Genomic DNA, 26,800 nt, shown 5'->3' with positions numbered 1-26,800 from the left:
CTGGCTTTTTATGGTCGATGCAGGCAGTGAACAATGTTTATCTTTTTTAGGCTGTTAGGAGCTGTGTGTCGAGAGGCTGTGTTGGCTCAGGGCGCGAGGCCATCACAGCCGGGCCACGTTCACGAGTCGCCGCCCAAAAGCACGAGGGAAGAGACGCTTCTGAACTGATGTACTGTACCTGAGCTCGACCCCGCGGGCGAGCTCTCCCATTCTGAAAGCATCCGCCTCCGTCTGGGCCTGCCACTTCTCCTGACTTTCTATTCTCTTCCCCTCAGGTGTGAGGACGTGCCCACAACCCTTAATGAACACTGCGGAAGGGAAGAGGATGGAGAATCAGGAGGTTTTGGGACTATCAAACATGACCGAGGTGGTTTGTTTTAACGGAGGGAAAGGGTGGGTGTTAGTTGTTGCAAGGGGATGGGGGGTTGTGGTGTGGAGAGAAGACGGATGGTGGTGTTGGGCTCTCTTGTCCTTATGAGTAGGAGGACGAGTTCTGGCCCTCCTTGGAGCGTGCCTCAGCCTCCAGATCCTGGTCATCCTTGGTCTTGATGTCCTGGTAATCGTGCGTGGAGGCGGCGCTCTTCAGATAGGCCCAGTTGGCCCCCAAAATCATCAGGTAGTGGATCTGAAGAGATACAAGATTTTTTCTTCATGTTCAAGCACAGGAACTAACTCCATACTACTACTACTACTTCTATTATTACATGCATTCAAAATGTGCTCAAAAACCTCTGCGTGCATGTTTTTGGTATGTCCTGTTACACCCTGTTTTACATCTGTGTGCCAAATCCCCAAGTGTCTCATCCCACACTACTGATTTGTGCCCACTGAAGTTTAGCGATGTCTAAATGTAGAAAACATCCAAATATATTAATAGAAACCAACCTGAGAACAATGAAAATGTTCCAGAGCAACATTACTGTACAAGCCAGTTTTCCTCAGTGACTTTTTTCTAGCATGTCTTTCCACCTTTTGTAACACATCAAAGTACACAGAGCTTCCAGCTGACCCTGTGCCAACATCTGGAGTACTGCTTAATGCTTTTTTTGAGCATCTCCATCTCCCTGGACTCAAAACAAAAAAGCCCACCTCCGCAGCAGAGTAAAACACTGACCCTTGGTGAGCGCATGCACAGAGGCGGGCTGCAGAAACCCATAGAAGGACATATGTGAGAGGCGGAGAGGTTGCCGTGGAAACAGATAATCATGCCATAGCAACATGCATATTTTGAGCGGCACACTACCGCATCGGTGGGATCATGAGGAGCTTACCAGTGCGATGACGGTGGCTCCGGCGCCGGCTAACGCAACGATGTAGAGGTGGTAGGACAAGTAGAACTGCGGGGAGAAAGAGAAGCTAGGTTAGTGAAGGGAGGAAAGGAGAGCGAGGGAATAAGGAAAAAAACAAAGGAGGTCAGCATCCTCTCACCTCACTGGTGTTACAAATCTCTCCCAGCGTGGCTCCGCAAGCTTTGCCTGGCGTGGCATTATAGGGAATAACACCTGCGGGATCAGAGAGATGAAACGTCACAGGACTGAGACAAGAAGCTTTTTCCTCCCCAGAGACTGTGTGATATGATTGAAGGCATTATGCATTAGGCGCAGATAAAGATTAAAGGAAACAGGGCTGCTGCTGGAAAAATGTGGGTCATTGTGAATCCCTTTTTCCTTTCTTTCTTTCTTTCTTTCTTTTTACTGTAGAATCACTTTAGGGGATTGCTGCTATAGGCTGCTATCTGTAAAAAACAAACTGTGTGCAGTTGCTTGTTTTAGCTTCTAAAACCTTTCCTCAATCACTCATCAGCTGGAGCTCCAAAACTGCTGACAATAATTTGACGACTGAGTAATTGGGGTTAATATTTCACACGCCGTGCTAGTGCAGCACCGCAGCCAATGAAGCATATGTGATCCTCATCCTACTTTGTAAGCGAGCCAGCTGTCTTTCAAATGTGGGTCACGTACTGTACGTTGGGCCATCAGACTGATGACCACACACCCAATCACAGGGGAGTGTTGCTGTGCTGTAACACTGCTTTGAGGTGGATTTTCATAGAGATCCAGTCACGCTCTCAATAATCTAAATGTATTCGTTTGACCTCTTCGTGCATAGACAATGACATTTAAAGTGGTTGGAGATGACTAGGTGATGTTTATAAGGAGGGGAAAGCCTGAAAAATTGTTCCAGAGTTTTCTGCCTGCAGGTAACGCCTGTGTGGAAATGAGAGAGGCACCTGGATGTTTTTCCTATTTTGCTGCAGACTTTTTAAAGTTAGCCAGAATATTTCTTGATCAGGGGAATTTCTCCTGAACTTTAAAGACCGGTACCATGACAGATTTATTATTTTTTAAGACATCTTTTGAAGATGGTTTTAAAGTGAACTGATTAGCATGAAAGCAGGTTTCATCATCTAAATCTTTGGTCTGGTGCAGCAATGCCACAATTCTATTACATTTTATACAGCACTTTAAAATATTTTGTACAGATTTTCATAACCTATGATTTTCAAGCGTTGCATATCTTCTTGGATGTTTCCATACATACTATACTGTACATTAAACAGATACAGTGTATATATGTATATTTTTCATTGTGAGGTCGGCCATTTGCCTCAGGAAGAACCACTGTGTATACATTGTCAGTATGTGGTTTTACATGTGATTCGAAAAAAGAATAAAATAAGCCTAATAGGTTTAGGAGGAGGCAGTTTAGCTTTGTTATTCCTAATTTACATATAGCACATTTGAATAAACAAGCTCTCCTTCAGGCTGCATGTAGCCCTGCATATGAGCTAACATGAGTTTGGAGCAACAAGGAATGGTTGTTGAGTTACAAACGACACATCATCTGTACATATTATTTGCAAACTGTTTATAACCAAGTAATGGAGGCCCACCTGTCTGGCAGGTACTACTCCTGCACAAACTGTGATGAAAATGTGTCAGCTGTGATAACATAAGGTGGGCAGAACAAGAGCTACAGGAAAAATATAAAGGGCAGACTGGCCTTGTTGACTGGAGAAGGAGGTAAGAAACAATGCTAAGGAACTGCAAAGCCTTACAGCAATGACTATTAGAATAAAAACCAGGCTTTCAAAGATTTATTGGTGCTAAGTGATTAATTTATTTTGACAGGCTGCATGTTTCAAAAACAACTAAATTGACAGATTTCTCATCGTCAGTATCTGAACATTTATTATTGTTCCAGTGCTAATTTATGTAAGATTTTTTAGCCTCTCAATACTAATGTTTATCCTTTATAGGGAAAACTATGATATTAGTACAGAAAGATACAAAATATCTCATAAAAGTTCAGAGAATTATGAGCTAGCCTATACCTAGCTAGCCAACCTAGCTCAAATGGGCTAATGTCAGCCAATTTCACTTATAAAATCTACGTATGCCACACATGTACGGTTCATTCAATCACCGAAAGAATGCATCAGACATAAACTTAACTAATACAGTTCACGTCATTTCTAAGTTACTGACCGTACTGCCTGACATCCACACAGATGGAGTCAGGAGAAGTGATGTTAGCATAGGGAGATTTCATGGTAGCACAGGTATTCCACATGTTAAAGAAGAGGAAAACCGGGATCGCCGTGAAGCCGAAGATGGCAAGGAAGGCCAGGAAGAGGATGTAGGTCAGGAACATGAACTGAGGAGAGGAGACAAGTGGAAATAAAGAGAAAAATTGTGATTTTATAAAAAAGAAAAGAATATTTTTTAAAGGCTGAGATTGTTTATACGGACACAAATCAGAGGCAAATCAGGGTTTACGCTAATGTTAGCCGACATCTGCAGCAATTAGAGTAATCAGGGTAGAAAGGACAAACAGTGCCAGAGTTACCCTGAAGGCTCGAGTGGGATTTTAAGCATTTGTGTATGTGCAAGTATTTGTTTATATCTGTCTTCGTCATGCGCACGTGCTCATAAACGTGTAAATGCGTGTGACTGGGTCTCTGAAATACTTGATGACCCTTATTCAGGCATGTAAAGCATACTGAAGGACCGTTTTCTGTTTGTTGTTTTAAGCCACTAAACTACTTTAAGCAGGAACATTTTAAAATACACATCAAAGTCATTAAGTCTCATTTGGAGGCTTTAATTTGAAGTCTAACTGGGTCAGTGGGTGTGATGATTTGCAGCTGCTTATGTGTGCGTGTGTGTATTTGTGTGTTCACATACGAAGGCGGTGATGCAGCGTCCACAGACGGTGGTCTTGAAGTCACTCTGCAGCTCCTTCTTGATGGCGCTGGTGGTGTAAAAGCCCTCAGCCAACAGGACGATGGCGTACACAAAGAAGAAGGAGCCAATGCCATAGATGATGTACTGAAAAATCTGAATCCTGAACAAAAACAGAGGCAAAGCAAGGAATTAGCTTTAAACATCAAGGTTATACGAACCTGCACCAAGGAAACCCTAAGCTAATGTTTTATGCTGTTTAATGTTAGCTCGTGTAAGCTAAAACCCTTTTTATTTTATGTTTCATTTAACTACTTTTACCTTTTTTTAAAGAGATAAAGATCAAGATTATATTGTATTATATTGACTATCGTTGGGTAACCTTAGATAATAGTACCATTAGCTCATGGTGGTTCATCTTAGCTAATGTTAGATGCAGTTTTTGTGGCTAAAGTTGGTTAAGGTTAGACATTTGTGATACATAATTTAAATTTTACTTAAAATGTAGACTTTTGGGACAAAGGGATGTGATACAGAGCTGGATTAATTGGTCAGGAAGCTTTGTTGTGCTTAAAGAATTTTCTATCAGTCTGTCTTTTTCCTGACTAAATCATTGTAATAACTCAGGTTATGTTCTGAGTTTCAGTTTAAAATAGATTCAGATCGCACAGTTTCGCTGATTCTACTATCCACAACATGTTTTAAGTATAATATAAATACTCTACTGTAGGATATGTGCAGCTTCAGAATGAAGCTGAAGTGTAATGTTACAGCAGCAGAACGGCAGCACAGTGTCACTGGCATTTGAATGCAGCTGGTGAAGCAGACAATATATACATGTTTTAATACTTGGTTCTAATCTCTTGCTAAGTCTTTTCTCCACTGCTGGAACTGAAGCTAGAATATTAGATTAAAAAACGGATTAGGGTATTTATTTTCAAAAACACCTATTCAGGCAACTTAATAATAACTTTTCTTTTGTTAGACTACGGGACAGTAATGTTTAATGTTTATATTTAAAGTTTCACAGCTCTAACGTGCAGCCATCACGTAAGAAGGAAACAGCAGCGTTAAAATACATGAATTTAAGTTAAAATGTTTATTTTAATGCTCTGCACTAAATCCCAAGATTACGATAGATAAAGATCGAAATATGAATTTGTCTTTCTTTCTTTTTTATGTTCCTTATAAATTTTAATCACCACTTTATCATCATAATCTGACGACATCTCTGAGTGGACTAGACAGAACTCATAGGGATGACTTTGTCAGCACGAAGAGTCAGATGACACATGAAACACCCCTCTTATAGCCTCTGTAGGAATTATATCTCACTTATCTTAACTGCACTACTGTATAGCTCTGTGTAAATAATCATTCTGTACATTCGATAATTTTTAACCCTACAACTGTTTACAACTTGCATAGTTCCCATTTCTGTATAGCTGTATATCTCAGATTCTGTAAAGTTATTTATTTCATATTCTGTATAGTTTTTCATATTTATATCCTGTTCATATCCTGTACATAGCTTGTACTCACTACAGCCTGTACATACTTATAGTTATAGAATATTCACAACATCATACCGTGTACATTATAACATACCATAATAGACCCATTTCTGTAATATACTCACATATCTATATTATTGCTAATATATATTGTAATATATCTATATCACTAAAGCACTTCTGGATGGATGCAAACTGCATTTCGTTGCCCTGTACCTGTGCATGTGCAATGACAATAAAGTTGAATTCTATTCTATTCTATTATGTGTACAAGTAGAGAACAGGAAGCAGAAAGGAAGGCTTAACAGACCATGTTGATAACCATCGTACTGAAATCTGTTTTCTCTGACTAGAGTTTGAACTTTATGATGATATGTAGACTATAGTGAAAGGTAATGAAAGACAGTTCTATCCACTAACTTATGGTTTATGAGAGCTTTTGTTATATTTCGGATTATTTTTTTAACATGTTTAAACCAAAATACTAGGGGGATTTGTTAGAGGTTTCTTTTGTGGGGCACATTGATGAGAGTTGTTCGCCATATTGGACAAAATACAACCACTGGTTGCTGGGGAAAGGTTTGCATTCTCTGATTAGCTGGTGTTTGATTATCGGAGGCTGTAATTGGGAGAAATCCATCACAAAGAGTGTGCTGCACCAAAAAAAACCCTTGTTGCTACAGATTACTGCAAATGCATGTAGTTTGCATGAAAGACGGTGGCTGTTATGGCCCTCTGCAACCCCTACTCAACTCAACTTACAGTGGCAGTGCAAGATTCTCTGGGTGTTTCCAAGGCATAAATGTCTATTATCTACACCTGACAAGGTGTGAATAAAAACATGCCTGAGGTTGGCTTAGTGTAGATGCCACTTTTTGCCTTTTTGCTTTGCGTCATGGGCTTTACAGTTTCATGATCACTCAGTGAATTAGTTGGCAAGTGTTTGCAGACGGGTCATGTTCAACATAAACTCTGGGTGATCACAGCTAAAGGTAATCACGAGGAGGTTCTTGGGTTTTGCATCTCTTTGTGACCAATTTCACCTCGTGGCTGCGAGCAACCTGTAGCAAATATTTATGGAATTAACTTTTCCTTCTTCTTTCTTTGCTTAACCTTAACCTGGTTTACAAATCCAAAATAGTTTATGTCATGTGGTTAGCAGTCATATAACTGCAAAACCTGAATAAATGAAAACAGAACTATACGGTCCATCGACTCCTTTTCTTTGCTGATTATCCAGGTCAGCATTGTGGACCTAACTTAAGTTAGATAAAGATTTCTGAATACCTGACATTACAGAGTGTATAAGCACCCCAAGATTTATATTTATGTCAGGATCCATTTTAAATATAATCACCAAAAAATATATTTCAGTCCTGTGGGAGAAGATTAGGGCCAAAAAAGGGGGTTGGGGCTGGATTTTTGTTTTCCAGATTTTAATCTCAGATCCCTTTTTCCCCCCTTTCAGTGGCCCTAATCCTCTTCCATACAATTCTAACCTTGACCTTTTAAGTAATAATTTTCTGACTGTTTCTAACATGACCAGTTTACCAGTTTAAGGGTTCTAAGTTATGGCACACAATGTGGCGGGTTCTTCTCAGCAGATCATTGCAAGCATAATATCAGTAAATTCTGGTCATACCAGTTTTTAAGTAAAAGAAGGGGAGTAAGTGAAATACAGTGACAGGACTTATCCATGTCTAATCTTTTCCATAAGTGACATGTGATAAAATCATAAGTAAGAGAACGCCTTAGTGATGAACTACACTTGGATTAGAAACTCAGTGGACTTACACCACAGTGAGGGTGGCGTGGTCGCTAGATACCCTGGAGAAGTGATTCTCCAGCATGGTCAGAGTCCCAGTCAGCGCTACGTGGCCACATCCGCAGAACAGAGCCACACCTATGAAGCAGAGGATGGTGGCCACCAGCGAGGCATAGGGCACCCCGCCCAGACACTTGATGCAGCACTCGAAGCATCCTATAGGGGGAGACAAAGAGAGCCTGAGCCATAGGTGTTCTTTTGCATTTAGCTGCTAGAAAGCTTCAAAGACAGAAAGCTTTAAGGAAGGATACAAGAGCAAATAGGTCAGATTTGAAAGCACACACATGGCAAAATCGCAATTCAAATGTATGATTTTAATGATAGCAACGAAAGCTGACTGTGGCAACGTGACATCTCACATAGAGACTTGTTCGCCTCTGCTGATGACACTCAGCGCAACACTCGACGGGCCTTTTTGTCCACCGCTCTTTGATTTTTACTCAGGCAGAAACCTGCATGGATGTTTGCACTGCTGGGGCTGAATCAAGCGTGCACGCTTCAAGGGCTTTATGCTCATCTTTCAGAGCAGAACACGGCATCATTCACAGTAAGAGTGTGTTCACTTTGAGCTGAATATTACATGTAAGCTGTGCTACTGTACATGCTGTACATGCTCAAATCTTAAAACTACTTAGTTTTTTTCTTTGTTATGACCAACTTGCAAGATTAACTCATGACCTAATCTACATGGGTTTAAAATAAATTCCTATGAGCTACGTTATTTTTGTAGACCAGAATGATTACAACAGATTTGGAGTTCTTATGCTTTAAGTATTTGGGATTTCTATGCAACAAGAAATTGACAAATTGGACATTTTCTTAGGGCAGGTGGAAAACGACTGAGATTTGCCTGTGCCCGTGTGCATATTTTCCAGCTTTCTGCAGCTGATTTTGCCTTTTTTCAGAAGTCAAAAGAGAGTGATGAATAATTTAAAATTATCCCTTGTGCACGAGCAGTTTCTACACAGTGATGATGATGAATTAGTAAATTTGTTTTCCATTAACCGCAGCAGTGTGTGAGGCTCCCTGCATGAGTTATGGGCTTGGGAGATACAGGTGCTGCAAACACTGTGCACCCTGCTGCCTCTGCTCCCTCTCACAATCAAGAGGATAAGGACTGATGATGAAGAGGGCAAATAAAACACTGTGTTGAGCTCGAGAGTTCGAATCTTAATAACTCCTCGAATAAACCACGAAGTTACTCAGGAAAAAAGACAAAATGAAATGTCTTGTGCGTGCCACTTTGCTGTTTCCATGACAACCCGCTCCAACCGGAAGCTTTGAAGCATCATAATTTTATTTTCAGAAGTTTGTTCAATTCAGACATTCCTGTATGTGAAACCTTGGAAATGTGATTTATCACATTACGCGTGTTTCAGAACCTGCACATGAAGGTCTGCAGAGATCGGACGATCTATAGCTGACAGCCCCTGCTACTAAAGTTGATAGCGAGCATTAGAGAATAACACCCTTCGTGCTAGTCGCAGCTCTTTAATGCATCTGACAGTTGATTCTATCAGAACATGAAATTCACTTCAACATCCACACAAGCCGGCGCTAAGACTCTCTGACAGCTTCTATCAACGTCAAGCTCAATCAATAGACTCTGGCAGGTGATGACACGAGGTGATAGCCTCCCACACAAAGCAATTAAACCGCACACTTGAATGCGTGCATACGCAGAAAGACACAAGACCATCTCAAGGTTGGCCGGAAGGGAAGAAAGTTTCACCAAAATGCAACAAGAGTGTCATTTTATAGTGAAAAAACCTTCTCTGCCACTACACAGTAGAGAGCATGGTAGGGTTGTAAGCTTGTGGACACTCGTTATTGATGAGCTTAAAGGAGCAGATTGGATTTCAGCCTCCCCGGGGGAAAGAATCATCAATAAAATTACTGCTGGGAGAAAATATACTCCACCATGCTGAAGCTAAATGTGGCGATTATTACCTTTTAAATTTAGTTATCACATTATATGTTCCCATTTAATTAAGTCACTTATATAATAAGCTAATTAACTTATAAATAACTTGACAAAGGAAAAACAACAATAGCACTTTGCTTCCTGAAATAGACCGGGGATTAGCTTTGACTTCCACGACCTGAATATTATAAATTGTGTTTTATTCATCCATGCAGTGGTGCAGCCAGATGGTAATGCTTATCTTTTGGATATTAATTTGTTCCAGACTTAAATTATTTAACAAGAGTGGATGATGCTAACCGATGTGACATGTGCTGGTGACTACTGGTGATCCCTTATATGCTTTCTTCACACCAAATCTTACTTGATTAATGCTTTAGTTGATAACCAAATGCCTTCAAAGCTAACATTTTAGCTTCCTCAGATTTCTTCAGGGTTTAGTTCTAAACCAAAACCAAAAGTTGACCTGCTTACACACTACACTGTGACTACTGTAAATGTTAGAATTTGAACCAGCCAGGCTTCAGTATGTTATCGTAGTTTGCTGTTGTTAGTATTGATTATTAGCAAAGATTAGCATGCTAACACGCTAAACTGCTGGGGAAAAGGTTTTCCTGCTGAACACGGGAATGTCACATTGACATGAGAATTTGTGTTTGCAGCTGATGAAGCAAACTTTCACTACCAGAAACATGATTTGTTCTATGCACAAGTATAAAAATGTGCACTTCCTGTCACTGTTACAGTTTAAAAGGAATTTTTCTTCTTGCGGAATTTAGAGTAAAAATCTCAACTGTAGAAACTAATAAAGGAAAAGCTTGCAAGCATCATTTTTAACCGTTACATATCTCTCTGTTATTGAAGGGTCTTTACCTTACAGTTTAAAGCACCTTTAGGCAACTGTTTTTATGATATATAAATAAAATTAAATTGAATTTAATTACATATCCTTACATATACGTAATGACAAAAAATGTTTAGTGTGACTTTTATTCCACCCCTTGAATAATTATAAAAAAGATTATATACATACATATATTTTCACAATTTAATAAACAGCATTACTTTACAAAGCTTACACACATTTTTAAACAACTTCTGAAATAGATTTTATGCACAGACGTCACACAGTTTTTTGTTTTTCTCTGATCTAAAAAGAAATGTTCACTCTGGTCAATGCCCATGTCCCTCTTTAAAAGCTGAGACTCTACATCTGCGTGAACATAACTGAACCATAAGTCTAAGATGCAACTGCTCCCCTCCAAAGAGTGTTGCTGTTGATGAAGACTCTACGTTGCATAACGCAGCGGAGCCTCGTTGCGTAATAGATCCAAATCCTATTAATGTTAATGAAGAAAACGGGCTGATGGAGAAGTTCAGCTGATAAGGCTGGATGGCTCTAAACTCCTGAGCCCAGAAGCAGGCCAGGCCTCAGGGGGCCTGCAATGGAGTCGGTGGTCGATACAATGACAACCAGGAGGTTTAAAAGCTGCTCTCGGCTGACACTTCATCCTGCTATAAAACGTCTGTGTCAACAGGCAATTTAGTGTGCAAGTCTTCTGACCTTTCTTTCTTTTTCTTTAATTTGGAAAAGAGAATAAAACCAAAAGAGACGTGATAACCCTGCTTTTTCAAATGCAAATCAAGAACTTCCGGGAGATATTATCGTCCAGGTCTATTCATGGATGTGACCGAGGTGACTTTGTTCATTTAAGGCAAATCCTGAGATAGCGTGATTGGATTTTAAGGCTTATATTCTGCTGTTAACTCTGTATTTTCCTTGGCTCCATGCAGCGTCATGGATGAATTCATAGGTTTCTTTAAACACTGGTCAGGCCGCTTCTTCTGGTCTGCCTCTGGCTATGACTGTTTGTCAGCCTCAGTTTAAAACTGCGCTAATGGGAAACAGACAGGCCAGAGTGGTCAGCTCAAGCCAGCCCTAATGGAAATCAATGGGCTATTCATTAGAGTAGAATTTAGGTGAAACACCGAGGCTGGCCCATCTCTCTTGGTTTATAGCTCGCTGCATCTATCTCTGCCTTCTTCTCTGCTCTTCGACTGAAATATGACTGCACGCCCATGCAGCACTTACAGTGAGCCAGCTGGAGTTAATCGCTGAGACAATATGTTACGCTCCCGCTACGATGCTGCATCATATATCACCTCAACAATCTCACACCAAGGACGACGCATCAGTTTGTGGGGACGTTTCACAGGCTGTCTGTGAAGGTGCCCCACCAATAAGTCAGAACAAAAGACTTTCTGCTAATATTGTCAAACAACAGAGCAGCAAATAATATGACAGTCAAAGCTGCCACTGAGGATTAACATCCCCCTACTGTTAAAAAGCTTGTTTTCCTTCCAAGTGAGCTGCTTCGGCCTACAGTGCAAAACTATACATTTGTGGCTGCTGGTAAGAGTTAAGAGAAAGGATGATAACAGACGCCTGCTCTTTTTGCTTTCTGCACAGAGCGAAGGCTAAAGACACAGGGATAGAATAAAAGAGTTGAAGGCAGCATAAAGTCAGGAGTTTCAGAAAAAAAAGGAAAAGGGTGAATGGAGATGAAGAGCGGCAACAAGATGGATAAAAGCAAGCAGAGGAACAAAGGGATGAGTAAGAAAAAGGAAAGAGAGAAGGAGGTGAAGAAAGGGAACGCGAGAGAGAAACAACAGAGAGAAGAATGAGAAAGAGTAAGTGAAAAGCAGTTCTTGGCCCCAGGGCCGCAAATGGCAGTTGCCATAGCAACGTGTTACCCGCGACCCAGTTCAGCGGTAGCGTAGTCCTTAGCAGCCGCTGCGCTCTTCTCACACGTACACTCAGAGTGATGTAGCCTGAATCAAAACCCAGAGATCGGTGCTTAATGGAAGTCAAAACAAAAATAACAACCAGCTGCAGGACGTTAAAGCAACTGGAGCTATAACACAGGAAATACGGAGGGAAGGCAATCTGGTTTACTCTAAAGTCGCTTTTTGGGAACTGGGTCAAACAGAAATTGCAAGTAAGAATAGTATACTGTTAGTACATGCCACAAAAAGCCACATAGACTGCTGATGTGGAAGTATCGTGCCCCACTCACACATGTTATAACTTGTAACTATTATAACTACTGACCATGATAAGCTTTCATGGTCTGAAGTTACACCTTTCATTAAGTGATGCAGGAAATTCAGCTAACAGATGCTTCACCAGGAACTAGTTAAAGCTTAGTTTTCTGAAGTGGACGTACGTGAGATGCTCGTCTATATTCATGTGTATTAATGACAGTGAGTGAAAGCTGGCAAGCCCCCAGTTTAGAAAAGCACGAGCTGCAGCAGTAGATGTGCAGCCTTAAAGAGTATTTTAAGATTTTGAACATTTTCACAGTTTTGCAGTCTCTTATGAAGGGAAACTGAAGCCATTATGTTCTCCAAAGATGTCTCTGACCAAAACAGCGCCTTTTCTCCAACAAATCATGGGAGTTGACAGTCAGCTGCTACATCTGTTTGTGTTACAGCGGGACATTAATGTGGATTCATTCGAACTATTTCACTATTTCAGCACATCCTTAAATCGGATACTTGTGAGGTAAAAGTGCCTCTATCATCACGAAAAGCTTGAAAGCTGGTGATGTAAAAACTTCCACTACCCACCATTTGCCTACTGTCAGTGTAAAGCAATGCAAATATTTTAAAAGTGGCATACAGTCCAAAGTGGGGCACACCTACCACCATCAACTGCAGCTAACACAGCAATCAACAGGAGGTTTCTGGTGCAGCACCAACAATAACCAGCAAAGAGTTGCCAACTGGTAATACACCAAGAGTACACGTTTTCCCCAAGGAACCACAGGTTATGAGGGTTTCACCAGCTGGTCGCTAGGCCCGTGTGGCTGAGGCCTTAAATATTTAACAACAGTGGCATTTCTTCATCCTCATTTCAGGTTTTCTGAACAGTTAGCCTTGTTTTAGAACCAAAGCCTTATTTTTTTCATCAAATTCAAACCCAAGTCTTATTGGACAAGAGAGCCTTTGAGGCTCTTTGACTGGATAAATGAGGCCTGGCACGCAATGGATGTGGTTGGAGACAGAAGCTGTCACAGATTGCTGACATCTTTTGTGATTACGCTCCGCTTCCTGTCAATCACCTGACACCCACGACACAAAATGAAGAGCGTTTGCTATGAAATAATCCCTCGAATACACTTCGCATTATAAACTTTGTCACATTTTGTAGCATTTGGTTTTAATAACAGACATTTAAGTAGGTATGAAGGGAAAAATAACTGAGGTCAATATATCATTGTTTTCTCAGTCGGTAGCAGGATCTGCTAATGTCTAGTTAATATTGCCTTGATTTATGCACTATATTTCTCTGGCTACATCGATTTCTGTGCTTCTATAAATCAGATTTAAATATAAACTGAGAGTAAAGGTGTCCCACTGTCCTGATAGTTAATGATTTGCCATAAACCTAGTGGCACAGCATGATTATCGCCAACTGTGAGTGCGCACAGTGCATCTGCCAGGAATAACAGCGTTATTAAAGCTTTGTGAATATTTCAGTGGCCGATCTGGCCACTGCCTGAGGCTCCATTCAAATTTAGAAGTGTTGTATTCATTATGGGGCAATTTCCTCACAGTGCATTATGGGTAGTTTCCCACAAGAGAGAAGAGAGTGGGAAAGGTGTGGGAAAGTGAAGGAAGAAAAAAGAGATGGGAGGGGGGGATGGATGACTGCGCCTCCTCTGGTGGAAATAAAAAAAAAGCCCCATCTGCTCAATGGCTGCAGACTCCCGGCACAGCCACGCACAAACTACAGCTTGGGAGATTTCCATTGTTCCACTTTGTGGAGAGGGATAAAATGTTCTTCAGAGCTTCTTCAAAACTGCAAAAGAGAACATCAAAAGCGCAGCATTACGAAGTTCAATTTGCTTTTTCTCAGTATTTTCTTTAACCAGTTTTTTCCACCAACATTATTCACTAAATCTGGGAACACGGCTACATCACCGCAACAAAAAAGAAACATGAACAGTTGGATAATCAGCCTGGTTGTAAGGAAGCCAACAGCTAGGCCAGATTATGCACATTGGCACAAAGTTGCAAACGCTGATTGGTTGCAACCATTGTGATGTGCCAGTAATGTTCTGGGTAAACATTTTAATAATTCTGACTATACAATGTTAGAAAAAAATTACCGTGAGAAATTCCTGGAGCCCAGACAGTTTTCTACAAAGGATCTGTCTACACAACAGCAGCAATGTCAGTCCTTTCAGTGTCTACCTGTGATTGAATCAAGCACAGTGCTCGGTGTAGGCCATATGCATTTTGTCTGAAGCCATTTAAGTGGTTATGCAGATAAAAATGTTAAAAAGCAGAATTTAGGGTATATTTCTTGCACTTTTAGCAACTGGACTGATCAAAAAGACAGCAGATGATAAGCTGTCGTGGTCCTGAATCTAAAGATAATCAGTATACTGTGGCGTAGATGCAAATAGAAGCCAAAACAATTACTCACTGCAATTAATTTTAATCAAATTTGACTAATATACTATAAACAGGACTATCTGCATTCTCTCATCTCTGTAATAAAAAAATAATTATCTCACGGATTATCTGGCAGGTTATTAGCACATGCACAGTTGCTGTATCTGCATGATTCGTCAGATGCGTCTTCTGCAGACCGTTCTGTGCAAAGAAACAACACGAGAATACTCATTTTGTTTTATTTTCTTTCGATTTTCTCCTCATTTTGCCTCCATCTGTCAAACGACACTTTGAAGTTGTTTTCAGAACAATAAGAAACAAAGCAGCACATAATGGTTTGCCTGCAAAAAGCCTGTAATTCACTCAAAAAGTTTCACTTATTGCTCAAAAGAAAACATTTGTTTCCGTGAACAAATCAGTGTCAGAACCTTGACAAATGTACCATCCTGTCAGTGCAACAGAGTTTAAGTGTGTGGTGGTTAGAGCCACTGCCAAAGCAAACAGGTCCTGGTTTCAACCCCAGGCTGGGCTTTCCGTGTTGAGGTTGCATGTTCTCTCTGTGCTTTTGTGGGCACAAATCCTCTAGCTTCCTCCCACAGTCCAAAAACATGTGTGGGTCAAGTGGTGTTTCTAAATTGGGTGAGCATAAATGTCTGTCAGACTGGCAACCCGTCTTTCCACCCCTTGACAGCTGGGGTGGACTCCAGCTCCCCTGCAGCTCTGAACTGGAAAATGGATGGATAGGGCTTTTCTGATGAGGGGTTTCGTCTTAAATTAGCAAGAAGTTACATATCACCTGTGTGTGGTAGAGCAACTATTAGACATCTTTCATTTTTGTTTTTTTCTTTTCAGCATCCCGATGACTTGGTCACATCAGGTCATGTTTGCAGAAAAACAAAATATGCAACTGGCATTTAGTTCAAAGGAATAAGTTCCTGATGTTGGAGATAGTTTCTGATCTTTTGATTTCTGTTCTGAGGAATATACCAGCTTGTAGCTGATTAAAAGGACATGCTGGGTTTTTTTTTTGCTGTTTTATTTCCCACGGTACATAACTGACCCAAATCTTGTGTTTGTGAGAAACCCTTGGCTGATTTTGCAGAATTACGAAGGGCCACAGGGTCAGCATCTGCCCTGGCGTAACTGAGCTTGATGGAACGTGCGACGCTCAAATCCCGTTCTCGGCACTCCGCTGCGTGATCAATACTTTTTTATCCTGCTGATCTGTGCCGTGTTCATTCCCCTGCAAAGCTCTCTCTCTCTTTCAGCAGTCAATCTGAGCTAAACGCTGCCAGCTGGGAGAGAGAGGGAGAAGCAAGTCCCAAGACACACATAGCAAACACACTTACCCATGTTAAAATAAATTCTACAGAAATGCCTACACACATGAGAGCGGATGCTCACACAGATGTAGAGCAAAACACACAAACTGTCAAAATCAGCTTGTTGCCAGTTTGCATCCAAACCACCACGGTTGACACTGACGCTTCCAAAAAGGGGACAAAAATAATGAGCAGCATGAAGTTTAGGACCCCTGATTTATCTTCAGGCAGTCACATCATTTGGAGCGTTTCATCGCACAATATGATGAAAGAACACTGTATTCCTCTGGGGCTATTTGGCATAATGAGGCGAGTGCAATTAACATGCACAGCACTAAAGGAGTTCATTTAAAAGCACCTGCCTTAAGCGTGCAGTGACACGATTTAAAGCCTGATGGCAGATAGTTCACTGACCTCATACCCTGTGTGAAAACTACTTAAACCGCTCTCCATTGTCTCCTATCGTCTCGTATGCAGAGGCAGGGTCACCTGTCCTGAGCCACCGTCTGCTGGCTCAGTGGAGCGCAGTCAAAGCTATTACTTTGAGTCTTGTTCCACCAAAATGTAAAATGGCCCCTCTGGCCAGAAGTGCGGTGCCATTGGAGTGAATGGCTCAGCGGTTACGCAACCAACTTGGCTAATGTCACTTTCCCTGAGACGTCAAAGAAGTCAGTGGCCCTCCCCTGGCCCATTCGCCTCTCCTCCAACTCGATGTGATCATGGAGATTCACTTTCAGCCGCCTCAGGGACTCTGCACGTTAAGTCTGTGCGTGTGGCACAAAGGCACCACTGAGCATGAACTTTAAAACATGAGCTACAAGTCTCATTTAGTATAACACAAAAGCACGTTCTGCGGTGGCTGACTTCACATAGTTACATCTCTTATACATATAAAAAGAAAAGGCTACGAGATGAATCGTACATAAAAAAGCAGGACTGAGACTCTTGCCTGAAATTTAGCCACAGAATGACCTACACGTAACTCCGGCGAGTCACTTGTTGATGTCAGCTGTGGCTAATGATCACAAGCGCTAATCGGCGTCAGGAATTTTATTAGGTATGGATGAGAGAAGCAGATTGGACATCAGTGGGTGATGGACGGGGGCCAGAGGAGGTTGGCATCACTCAGGAACAAGACATGCTGCGCCAACCTGCCACTTGCTGCTAGTCATACACTCACTGCAGTCTGGGATTCAAACATAGATGCAGTGTTGGAGGGTGATGTGTTCAGATTACAGTTTTTTTGCACTAGCAGGGGTATGTGTTTCCAAATTCTAGCAATCTGTTGCTTCTTGCTAGGGCAACACAGTTATAGACATCAGCAGTTTGGGTGTAATTTTGTTTTTAATTTAGTCCTCAGAATGTTAGAATTAGCGGATAATGTTGGTTAATGTTGGCATGATTGTGAGGCTAATGCGAGCTAAGAGGTCCGTCTTCCACAGTAGGAAGTAGCTAGCTGTCTTAGAAAGGCCTGCACCTTCACTAATATTTACACACCACTTTGCATTCATTCATTCATTATAATTAATCTGTGGTTCTCTTTCACAGTCTGTCTTTTGACCCCTCATCTCAGACCAATTGTACCAGCTGGCTGCCACTCACTGCTTCAAGTGTTTGCTCATAGAGGGTCGTGTGATTGTTGGGGTTTTCTATCTATTATTGTAGGATCTTTACTTTAAAATATAAAGCGCCTTGAAGCAACTGTTGTTCTGATTTGGTGCTGGTTAACTAAAATTGAACTGAACTGGTGTTTGTGGAAGAACTGGCCCTAGTAGGACCTCATCCAGGGAAGTTCTGGGGGATAACAAGGTATTTAATGCGAGGTAGGTAGCGTACTTTAGAGTAAGAAGAAAAGCTAAGAATGGTAGGATGTATACTGTCAAACATCACCATGAAAAACATAATATTCAAGATGCAGTCGGAACAACAAAACCAGTGCAACCATGATGATGATGATAATGAATTTTAGGGTTTTCCGTACAGGTTTTTGGGGCAAGAAATTTAACTGTGACTCCCAAGATCCATTTTAGGAAGCAAACATGGCATTTACTTAAAAGACCAGTTTACAGAATAGTTGCAGACAAACTGTCTGATGACCAATTTTATGACACACATGGGAGGACGGCTCCATGCTTGTTTATGCCAAATTCTGATCCTACCATCTGAATGCTGCAGCAAAATTTGAAAGTCATCAGACCAGCCAACATTTTTCCAAACATCTGTTTTTAGGAGTGACACCCAGCATGCTCTTCTGCATGCCTTGGTTGTAACAAGTGGCTATTTGAGTTACCTGTTGCCTTCCAATCAGCTTGAAGCAGTCTGGCCATTGCCCTCTGACCTCTGGCATCAACAAGACATTTTCATCCAGACACCTGCTGCTCACTGGATATTCTCTCTTTTTCTGGCCATAAACCCCAGAGAGGTTTTGTGGGAAAATCTCACAAGATCAGCAGTTTCTGAAATACTCAGACCAGCCTGTCTGGCACCAACCACGCTCAAAGCCACATAAATCACCTTCCCCCAAGTGCTAACTTCATAGTCATGTTAACTGTTTCTGAATGCATTAACTTGCTGTCATATGATTAGCTGAATGAAATTATGGCACATTCTCAAGTTTAGTTTAGTCATTTTGGGCAAATTTACACGCTGATGTAGAAAAATCTCCTAAATCACCTGATGTCCATATTTTAATAATTAAAAAGACTGGACCTGCCACTGTAAGTCACACAATAAAAACTAAGCTGAAATGAGTTAACCCACTCCAGAAACCAAGTGAAATTAAACTAACAATATCAAAACTCTGTTGACATGTTGTAAAACACCATGCTTTCTTTTTAAAACTCCTTTGTGACGCAGCGAATACAAAGATTCCTTTTAAGGTGAGAAACAAAAGGCTCTTTTAAAGGGAGTTTCCTCAGTGCAGCGCGCTTTCATGCAGACAATAAATAGCAAGGCACTCTAACATGACATAGTCCTTGTTTTGTGTGTACACACAGAGATCAGAGCCAAATAAAAAAAATGTGACCACAGTGCAGGGACCGAGAGTAAGAGCACAATGGTGCACCACACAGTCTCGCCCACATGTGTGTCCAAAAATAGAGCTTTTCCTTTAGTGCAAGCGAAGCACTGACACAGACATTCCCCTCAACCACTCCTGGTCATTGACACGTAAACAAATACAAGCGCACACACAGACACACACACACATATCCAGATGGAGGCTGACAGCATGCTTTGGGCAAATGGCTTCAAATGAGGAACACATGAGCCTCTCTCTGTGTGACGGCTTTCACATGCTCCCACAACCTCACACACCTCCGGGGCGGGAGGAGGATAGGCGAAGGGTGTGTGCGCATTAGTGTAAATGTGGGAATGAGAGAGAGGGAAAAGGACAAGACAAAGAGGAGAAGAGAGGAGACAGAAGAAGCAGAGGAGAGAAGCAGAAAAAAAATTAATGACAAATTAATCGGTGGGAACAGTGAAGATGCCAGAGCACGTGGGGTCAGATTTGTCAGAGGGATTTTTAAAGCATGTAAAGACAGAATCACAAGTGTAGTTTGTGTTTTGCACAGAAAAAAAAAGATTTTCCTTTAGTTTTGCTGATTCCTTGCATGCAACATTGACCTGATAGCACAGCAAATCACCAGCTACATAAAAATGCATGTAAAATCATCCATTTATGGATATTTTGAAGCCTCAACTTTGGCATCTTTGACTATCTTGAGAGGATCTGACTGAGAAACGAAGCACACAGGACGCTTCTGTGACAGAGAATCACACGGTAGCCCGATCTGAAAGCAAATGCTGCGATATTGTCTATTTGACTAAAATGGGACCATATTTTCATGTGTCGCCAAATACAGAGTTTAAACTGGTGATAGAGACCATAACCCCATAAGGAACATTCCTGCTGTGACATTAAATCAAGTGGGAAAAAGAGTCATCTTCCCATGCACTTCTATTCTTTTTGCAACCAGAGGAGTCGCCCCCTGCTGGCCATTAGAAAGAATTAAGGTTTAAGGCACTAGCAAATAAGATTTCACTTTTTAAAAGACAAACTATACTTCTTAAGTTTTTCTTATTTGTCTTTGATGCTTATCTATATAAATAAATAAAGCCTTGAATCACTATTAATGTAACTTGTCCTTGTTTTAACCCTGTAAAGCCTGAACTATGAAATAAACTTGCGCATTTACTGAACTTTCTGACAAATTTAAAATAAAAGACATTAACTGCCAACTTGCATGTACAAGTTTGAATTAGTATAATTTTTGCTACTTCAGTGGCTCTAAATGTGTCTGGTTATAAAAAAATAAAGTCATACTGATGATGTAGAGGTCTCAAAAATTCATATTAAATATGATGCAGTTGGTGTTACAGGTTCATATAATATTTTTGGCATTGATGAACAAACAGATTAAAAGTTCACAAGGACATAACTACATATAGTTGATGTGTGGGAGCTTTTTTCTTTTTTGTCTGCCATAAAAAGCAAGTGAAGGGAGTAAAAGCCTTAGTGAGAGGAGGCTGTTTGTAACAAAGTCGAGTAGGAGACCGATTCCAGCTCAGGCGAGTCTGTGCATTCGAGTAGACGTGGGTGTGTGAGAGAAAGAGCGAGGTTTGCATTTGGCCGGACTGTTAGGTGTCAGCTCCCAGTTTAATGGTGACTGAAACACTGTGTCAAAGCACCGATAAAGGAAGCAGCACCTGTAAGCATGGCTTACACCAACACGTCTCAAAAAATATTCATATCAATGTAACTTTGGTATATCGTGACCTGAACTTTATCTAATTTCTACTTTGCAAGAGAGAAAAATATTGGGATGCTCCACAAAGCCGCTGAAGATAAATGCGTGTAGGCCGAGTGATGAATTTACCAGTTTCCTGCCCTGAAGACAAATATAAGCGCTGAATAATGAGTGGCTTTCTGGTAAATCTTACTCCTTCACAAGTGTGGAGAGGAAGCTTCTTAAGATTTATGTGTATGTGTGGGTGTGTGTGTGTGTGTGTGGCAGCAGAGCTTTGATTTGGTCTGTAAAGTGGATTACAAGCCAGAAAAAGACTGAACACAGGCGGCATGCTCCTTCAAAAAAGGAGCAAAAATCTCCATTGGACGTATATTTACTTGGCAAATAAATCCTCTGTTGGTGCTTTACATCCACACACAAATAAAAAATGAGAGGTCAAGAGAGGAGCCCAAACTTTTTAATATGACATTAAAGAATAGCTTGATCGAGATGTAGTAAAGACAGCTGGGGAGAGAAACTACCCCGATATTCATGAGAAGCACAAACCAAATGTCAGCAGGGAGAACAGCCCCGCCCGGCTCCTCACCGCCGCCTCACCTGATTGAGGATCATCAAACAGAGGTTGGCCTTTAAATTCAAGGTGTCAGCCTGGGCTCAGCTGGACTGTAGCACTGAAGCTTTTTTTCTCCAGTGACCCCTGTCTGCCCCCCCCAAATATATACACGTATAAGGCCAGGATGTCATCACACCTCACAGTGGTTATTTTCCTCTTTGTGCAACCTTGCTGTCACTTTATGAATAAAACTGAAGCACATTTTCAGATTGTTACTTTTGTGATGTAAAAATGTGTTAAAAATGAGCAAATTGGCATTACTGGCACTGCCTTTACTTGGTGCCGGATCCATACAAAAAATTTGCAGTATCACACAGTCTCTGATTGGATGCCCGGTCGATGGTCTTAGAAACCAGTTCTTACTGCATCCTGGATGAGCTTAGTGCAGCAAAGCAGCTCTCTACCTGCAGCAGGGCCTGCTTAGACTGACTTTTCAGCTCAAAGAAGACTCCTAGAGCAGAAAGAAAACTAGTTATGGTTGCTCTGGAGTCTGTCGACCATGGGGCGAGAGATTCTCTAGGAAACATGTGACAGGAAGGGCCAGGACTGGTTGTTTAGCGGAAACAGAACTTTCAAAATAAGAGTGAAAGGATTGAAGTGAATTGATTTGATTTAAAATAAATTTTATTTTTTCCTAAAATGAGCTGTCAAATCTGGAGAGATTCTCGCTGGCCTGGATTCTAGGCAAGAAAAGGAGCATTTTGAAATTCACAAAGACATGCAGACCCTTCAGTCTGCTTTAGCGCGAGAGTCTTGTAAGATTCAGAATTTTTAAATGCAGATGCGGGTAAGACAGCAGAAAGCAAAAAAAAATAAAAAACAAAGCCTGATTAAGAGGAACTCGCTTTGTGCTTCAGAAGCTGCAGCAGCAGCTCTGCCCTTCCATGCAGAAAATTCGACTAAACCTGTATCCTTCCAGACAATGATGTAATCTCTTACGGTTCTGATCTGAACATCATAACCAAAGACGGCGAGCCGGCACTGGGTTATGTAAGAGCAGGCCTGCACGCACACACAAGCAGGAGAGGGAAGGACCGTGTGTGTGTGTGTGTGTGTGTGTGTGTGTGTGTGAACAGGCCAAGCATTTACAACAAAGGGCAGGACAGAAGCAGCAAGTTGAAATGCGCTCAGGGGCACTTTCAAGCGCTTAAAGCCGCTTCAGGGAGTCACATTAAAGGTAAAAAAATGTTTTTAAAAAAGAGATGCTTGCTTTCGCTAATCAAACTGTCTCAGCCTAATGAAATCTGATATAATTGCACCTCAGAGAGCACAGATGATGTCTTGTTATCTGAGCTCAGAGCACCTCAACGCACAAACGCACACGCACAGATTAGAGATTATAGGAAGCAATCAAGCAAAAGGATCAATCCGAACCCACCCAAACACCACCCGCCACCCACCCCCTGATTATAAACCACGTCTGTGTTCTGTGTTCATTTTCCAGTTTGTAATTACTCTCAGCGAAATGTCACACAGAGACCCTGCAGACAGACACAATGAAGGTTCAATTAAGAACAAGACTCTGTTTGCCATGATTGGCTAATGGAGCTGAAGCTAAGGGAACATGTAGCTAATGGAAGCAAGTAATGTGAAGAGAAATAATCCAAAGTATGTGCTAAAATATCATACTTATGACTCAGTTCACTTATAATATTCTAAGAATAACCAAAACTAGACACACCATGAAAGCCAGCTGCTTCACTGCTTCCTGTCTTCATGCTAAACGCTAACTGACAGACTTGACTTTGGCAAGAAAGTTAAAAAAATTATATCTAACTACACATCCTCTTAAGTACAGAACTTTTGAGCATGAAACTCAAAATATTTACATTATGGACAGATTTTTAAATTGTAATGTTTTCACTTTTTCTCTGTTTGTCGCAGAAATGATCCTAAAGACATACATACTGTATATAAAAGATGGACTTTGGTTAGCATAGTTTTGGAACGGATGAGAAATGGGTGGGTTTAACTCAGGCTCAGAAGGATGCTGTGTGCTCATTCAATAGTAACTTGTCAGTCACAATGTAGAACCCACTCAAACATATCCTTCTTGGTCATCTCTTTGGACAGAAATAAGGGGCTAATTTAAAAAATGAGCATTGTGCTGTATTCAATAAAACTTTAAATTAGTGCTTGAGCCCATAAACTCATGAGAAAAAAATTTCCTGAGGTCACAGATCAAGGCAACAAACGGCAGTTTCCCTTTTGCCTTTTATACAATTGGAATTCCATCAGAGCTGCCCTCTGCTGGCCGTTAGAGAGAATGCAGGTTTAAGACACTTCGTAAATCTGTCTTTTATGTACAGGTGGAAACGCCTGCTATAATAAGAACTATCACAAAGATGCTGTTCAAGCTATTTGGCGGGAGGTGGCTGTCTCCATTGGGGTGGAGGCCCCCATTGCTTTTGCGGTGTATTCTATTAGGTAGCACTTAGCATTCATTTAGATTTTCACGAAATGTGTCCATGACATTGAGTGGATGTTACAATGAAAAAAGTGTAAGCCTCTACAAAGAGAAGAAACTCTACTTTCTGTTGCTCTTGCTACAATTTCCTGTTACCCACGGTGCCACAATGGATGTAACCGCAATCAGCTGACATAAGCAGTTCTTTAATCAGTCGTTTAAAACTAAACACGAAGAATCCGCTGCAGAAATAGGAACTCAAGCATCACAATTTAAGCACAAATCCTGCCTTGAGCCTCCGACTGTGACACCAAGCATCTGGGATTGTTTAAGTGTTTACTCCAAACTTCGTACATGTGCTTCCTGATTCAGAAATGCTGGCACACACGGACACAAGCGCCTTACACGACAGCGCTCGCCTTGTTGCCCCAACTTTAAGTCTTCAGCTTCTTAAGGGATGCTACAAGCTTATGGTCACATTCCAGATGTCAAAGGCACACACAAATGATTACACCAACAAATAGGCCATCCTCCAATCTGGTCTATTTTGGGCCACTGGTGTAGGTGGACTTGGTTGCGCAACATCACACCTGGAGCACAGCAGCGAGGCTGCAGAACTGGGAGAAAGCAGTTGTGTTATAATGTCGCTAATTCAGAAAATAGTCATTAATGAATTCAAGGGATCTATCGATAGCTATAAATATGGCTCTCTATCTTTAGAGGCCTTTAAAGAGGCTTCGCCCACTCTCTCAGCTGAAGTCACACAAAAGGCTCTCATTGGACATGGGCGTGCGCGTGACAGGATGCCTTGGGAGAAGATGATGTAATATCTTTTTGAAACATTACTGTTGAGGGACACCCCACACTTTTGAACTTTACGTCACAGACAAACGGTGACCCAGCAATATCACCGAGACAGGACCAAGGAATAAAACAGAGTTCCAGCAAAACCACATAAACTTACTGACAGAGAATGTGCTTCTAGTTTGATTTCCAACTAGGAATAAAGATTTCCTTCCAAACTTACCGAATCCAATCTAATACTAAAAGTACAAATGTAAATATTTGCTTCCAATCTAGTCATTTTTAGCCGGTTTTCAAGCATAAACACTTCATTTTAAGATGGGTTCACACACAACTGTGAATGCAATCTGCAGAAGACACTGCATGGCGCTGTGAGGTGAGTGTCTGTGCAAAGCCCTCCGGGCGTATGCACTCTGACTTGGTGTCACCTATCCTCCTCTCTAAGGAGGCCTAAGGGCAGGATGTCTGATCAGCTGAAACACAACCCTTCCCCAGGTGTAAACATAAAAAATGTGTTTATCTTTAAAACACCCATCACTGACTAAATTACGACTTACACCTCAGACTGTTTGTGCTGCACATTCACATTTTAGTAAGTCTATAATCACCAGGGCCTGTTTTCAGCTGCCCCCAAACTGCAGGATGTGATTTTTACTACCAGGCCACAACGAAAACAAATCAGTCACATCCACTCTGTATGGATGTCGAGTCCTCCGACGCACAAAGAAACGCCTACACAGAGTCAGTATGAGCAACAGTTTGAGCACGATTTTGAGGGGAAAATATCTAATTGCTTGCTTGTCTTTGACAGGTGACAGGCTGTTTGCACATTTGCGCCTGTAAATTAATTCCATGTGCATGTAAAGGTCTAAATGTATTTTAACCACTGATGGTGTGACATACATTGTTGCATTTTCATTGCATTATATAAAAACGAGCATGGCGCAGGGGTCCAAATCGGCATGCGTGCATCACACAGAGGCTCTGTTTCGAGTGCGCCTGGGTTCTAAATGATGGACGCGACCATCTTTTTGCGCCAACAGGATCATTGATTGTTTCGTAGCCTCCGGTTCGTCTAATAAAAGCTGATTTTTTAATTATTTTTTTTAAAACAACAACAAATAAGAATCTCTTCTATATTCGATTAATCGCGCTCCTGACAGTTCAGCCCTCATGGAGACCGCCGATAACAATCAAAGCGGCTGCGGCGGGAGGATCCACCTGGCGGAAAACAATAATGCAGCCGTGCACGGCGCGCGGCCCCGTTATCAGCCGCTCATTAGGCAGGAATGAGCTCACGATCGTGCAGCAACGCAAAAGCAAATTGGCATTAATGCATGCTCCATAAAACCAGAACGAGCAACCTTCCCGAGCGCATCAAGCCGCCCACCCCCTCATTGTCTCCCTCCTGCATCCGTCTCTCCCCCCCCACGCACACACATTCTTTGAAATCGCAAACCAAGACGTTAAATTGCGCTCGAAACCGCGCGAAATAATCTCGATCACCATATTCCCACGTCGCCAAATCGCCCTCAAATAGGTGTGCGGCCGCAGAACAAAAAAAGCCATGCTATTGTGTCGCGCGCAAGCGAGAAAGCCATTGCAAGTAGGTTAAACCCGCTCGCGCTGGCGCAGACGCAAATGTCTCCAAAGACAGGGGGAAAAAATGCCAAAAACGCGCAAATGCCAGCTGCGGATTGAGCGTACCTTTGCTCTCCTGCCCCTCGTCCTGAGTCTCCTCTGCGTTGGACTCCATGGCAGGCTTTGTCCCGTCCATTATTTTAGGGGAATATAGTCTCCTTGCAGGCTACTTGCACTTGTACCTTACAGTGTGTGGATGATGGAGCCTATCCTGGTGACTGGATGCTCTCTCTCTCTCCGTCTCTCTCTCTCGTACACACCCTCCCTCTCTCTCTCCCGCTATCTCTCCTTCTCTCTGTTTAAGCTCGCCACCGTCTCTCTGTCTATATCAACAATTCAGTTTCGAAATGCAAAT

General features: G+C 41.7%; 1 protein-coding gene across 1 annotated transcript; it reads right to left on the bottom strand.

Annotated features, from left to right (window-relative positions):
- Positions 1-472: 472 nt before the first annotated feature.
- LOC146608860 (neuronal membrane glycoprotein M6-b-like) lies at positions 473-26,581 on the bottom strand. The gene is made up of 7 exons (XM_085347205.1): positions 26,512-26,581; positions 7,493-7,679; positions 4,188-4,347; positions 3,489-3,657; positions 1,429-1,502; positions 1,272-1,337; positions 473-625 (listed from the first exon to the last, which is right to left on the bottom strand). The coding sequence occupies exons 1-7, from the start codon at positions 26,579-26,581 to the stop codon at positions 473-475; spliced, it is 879 nt and encodes a 292-aa protein (XP_085203331.1).
- Positions 26,582-26,800: the final 219 nt, after the last annotated feature.

The sequence above is a fragment of the Diplotaxodon limnothrissa genome, linkage group LG23 (assembly GCF_057381915.1).
Source record: "Diplotaxodon limnothrissa isolate DT_005_m linkage group LG23, D_limnothrissa_male_GT1.1, whole genome shotgun sequence".
In the NCBI taxonomy this organism is placed as follows: Eukaryota; Metazoa; Chordata; class Actinopteri; order Cichliformes; family Cichlidae; genus Diplotaxodon; species Diplotaxodon limnothrissa.
Note: the sequence above shows the minus strand (reverse complement) of the source record. Positions and strands in the feature narration are given on the sequence as shown.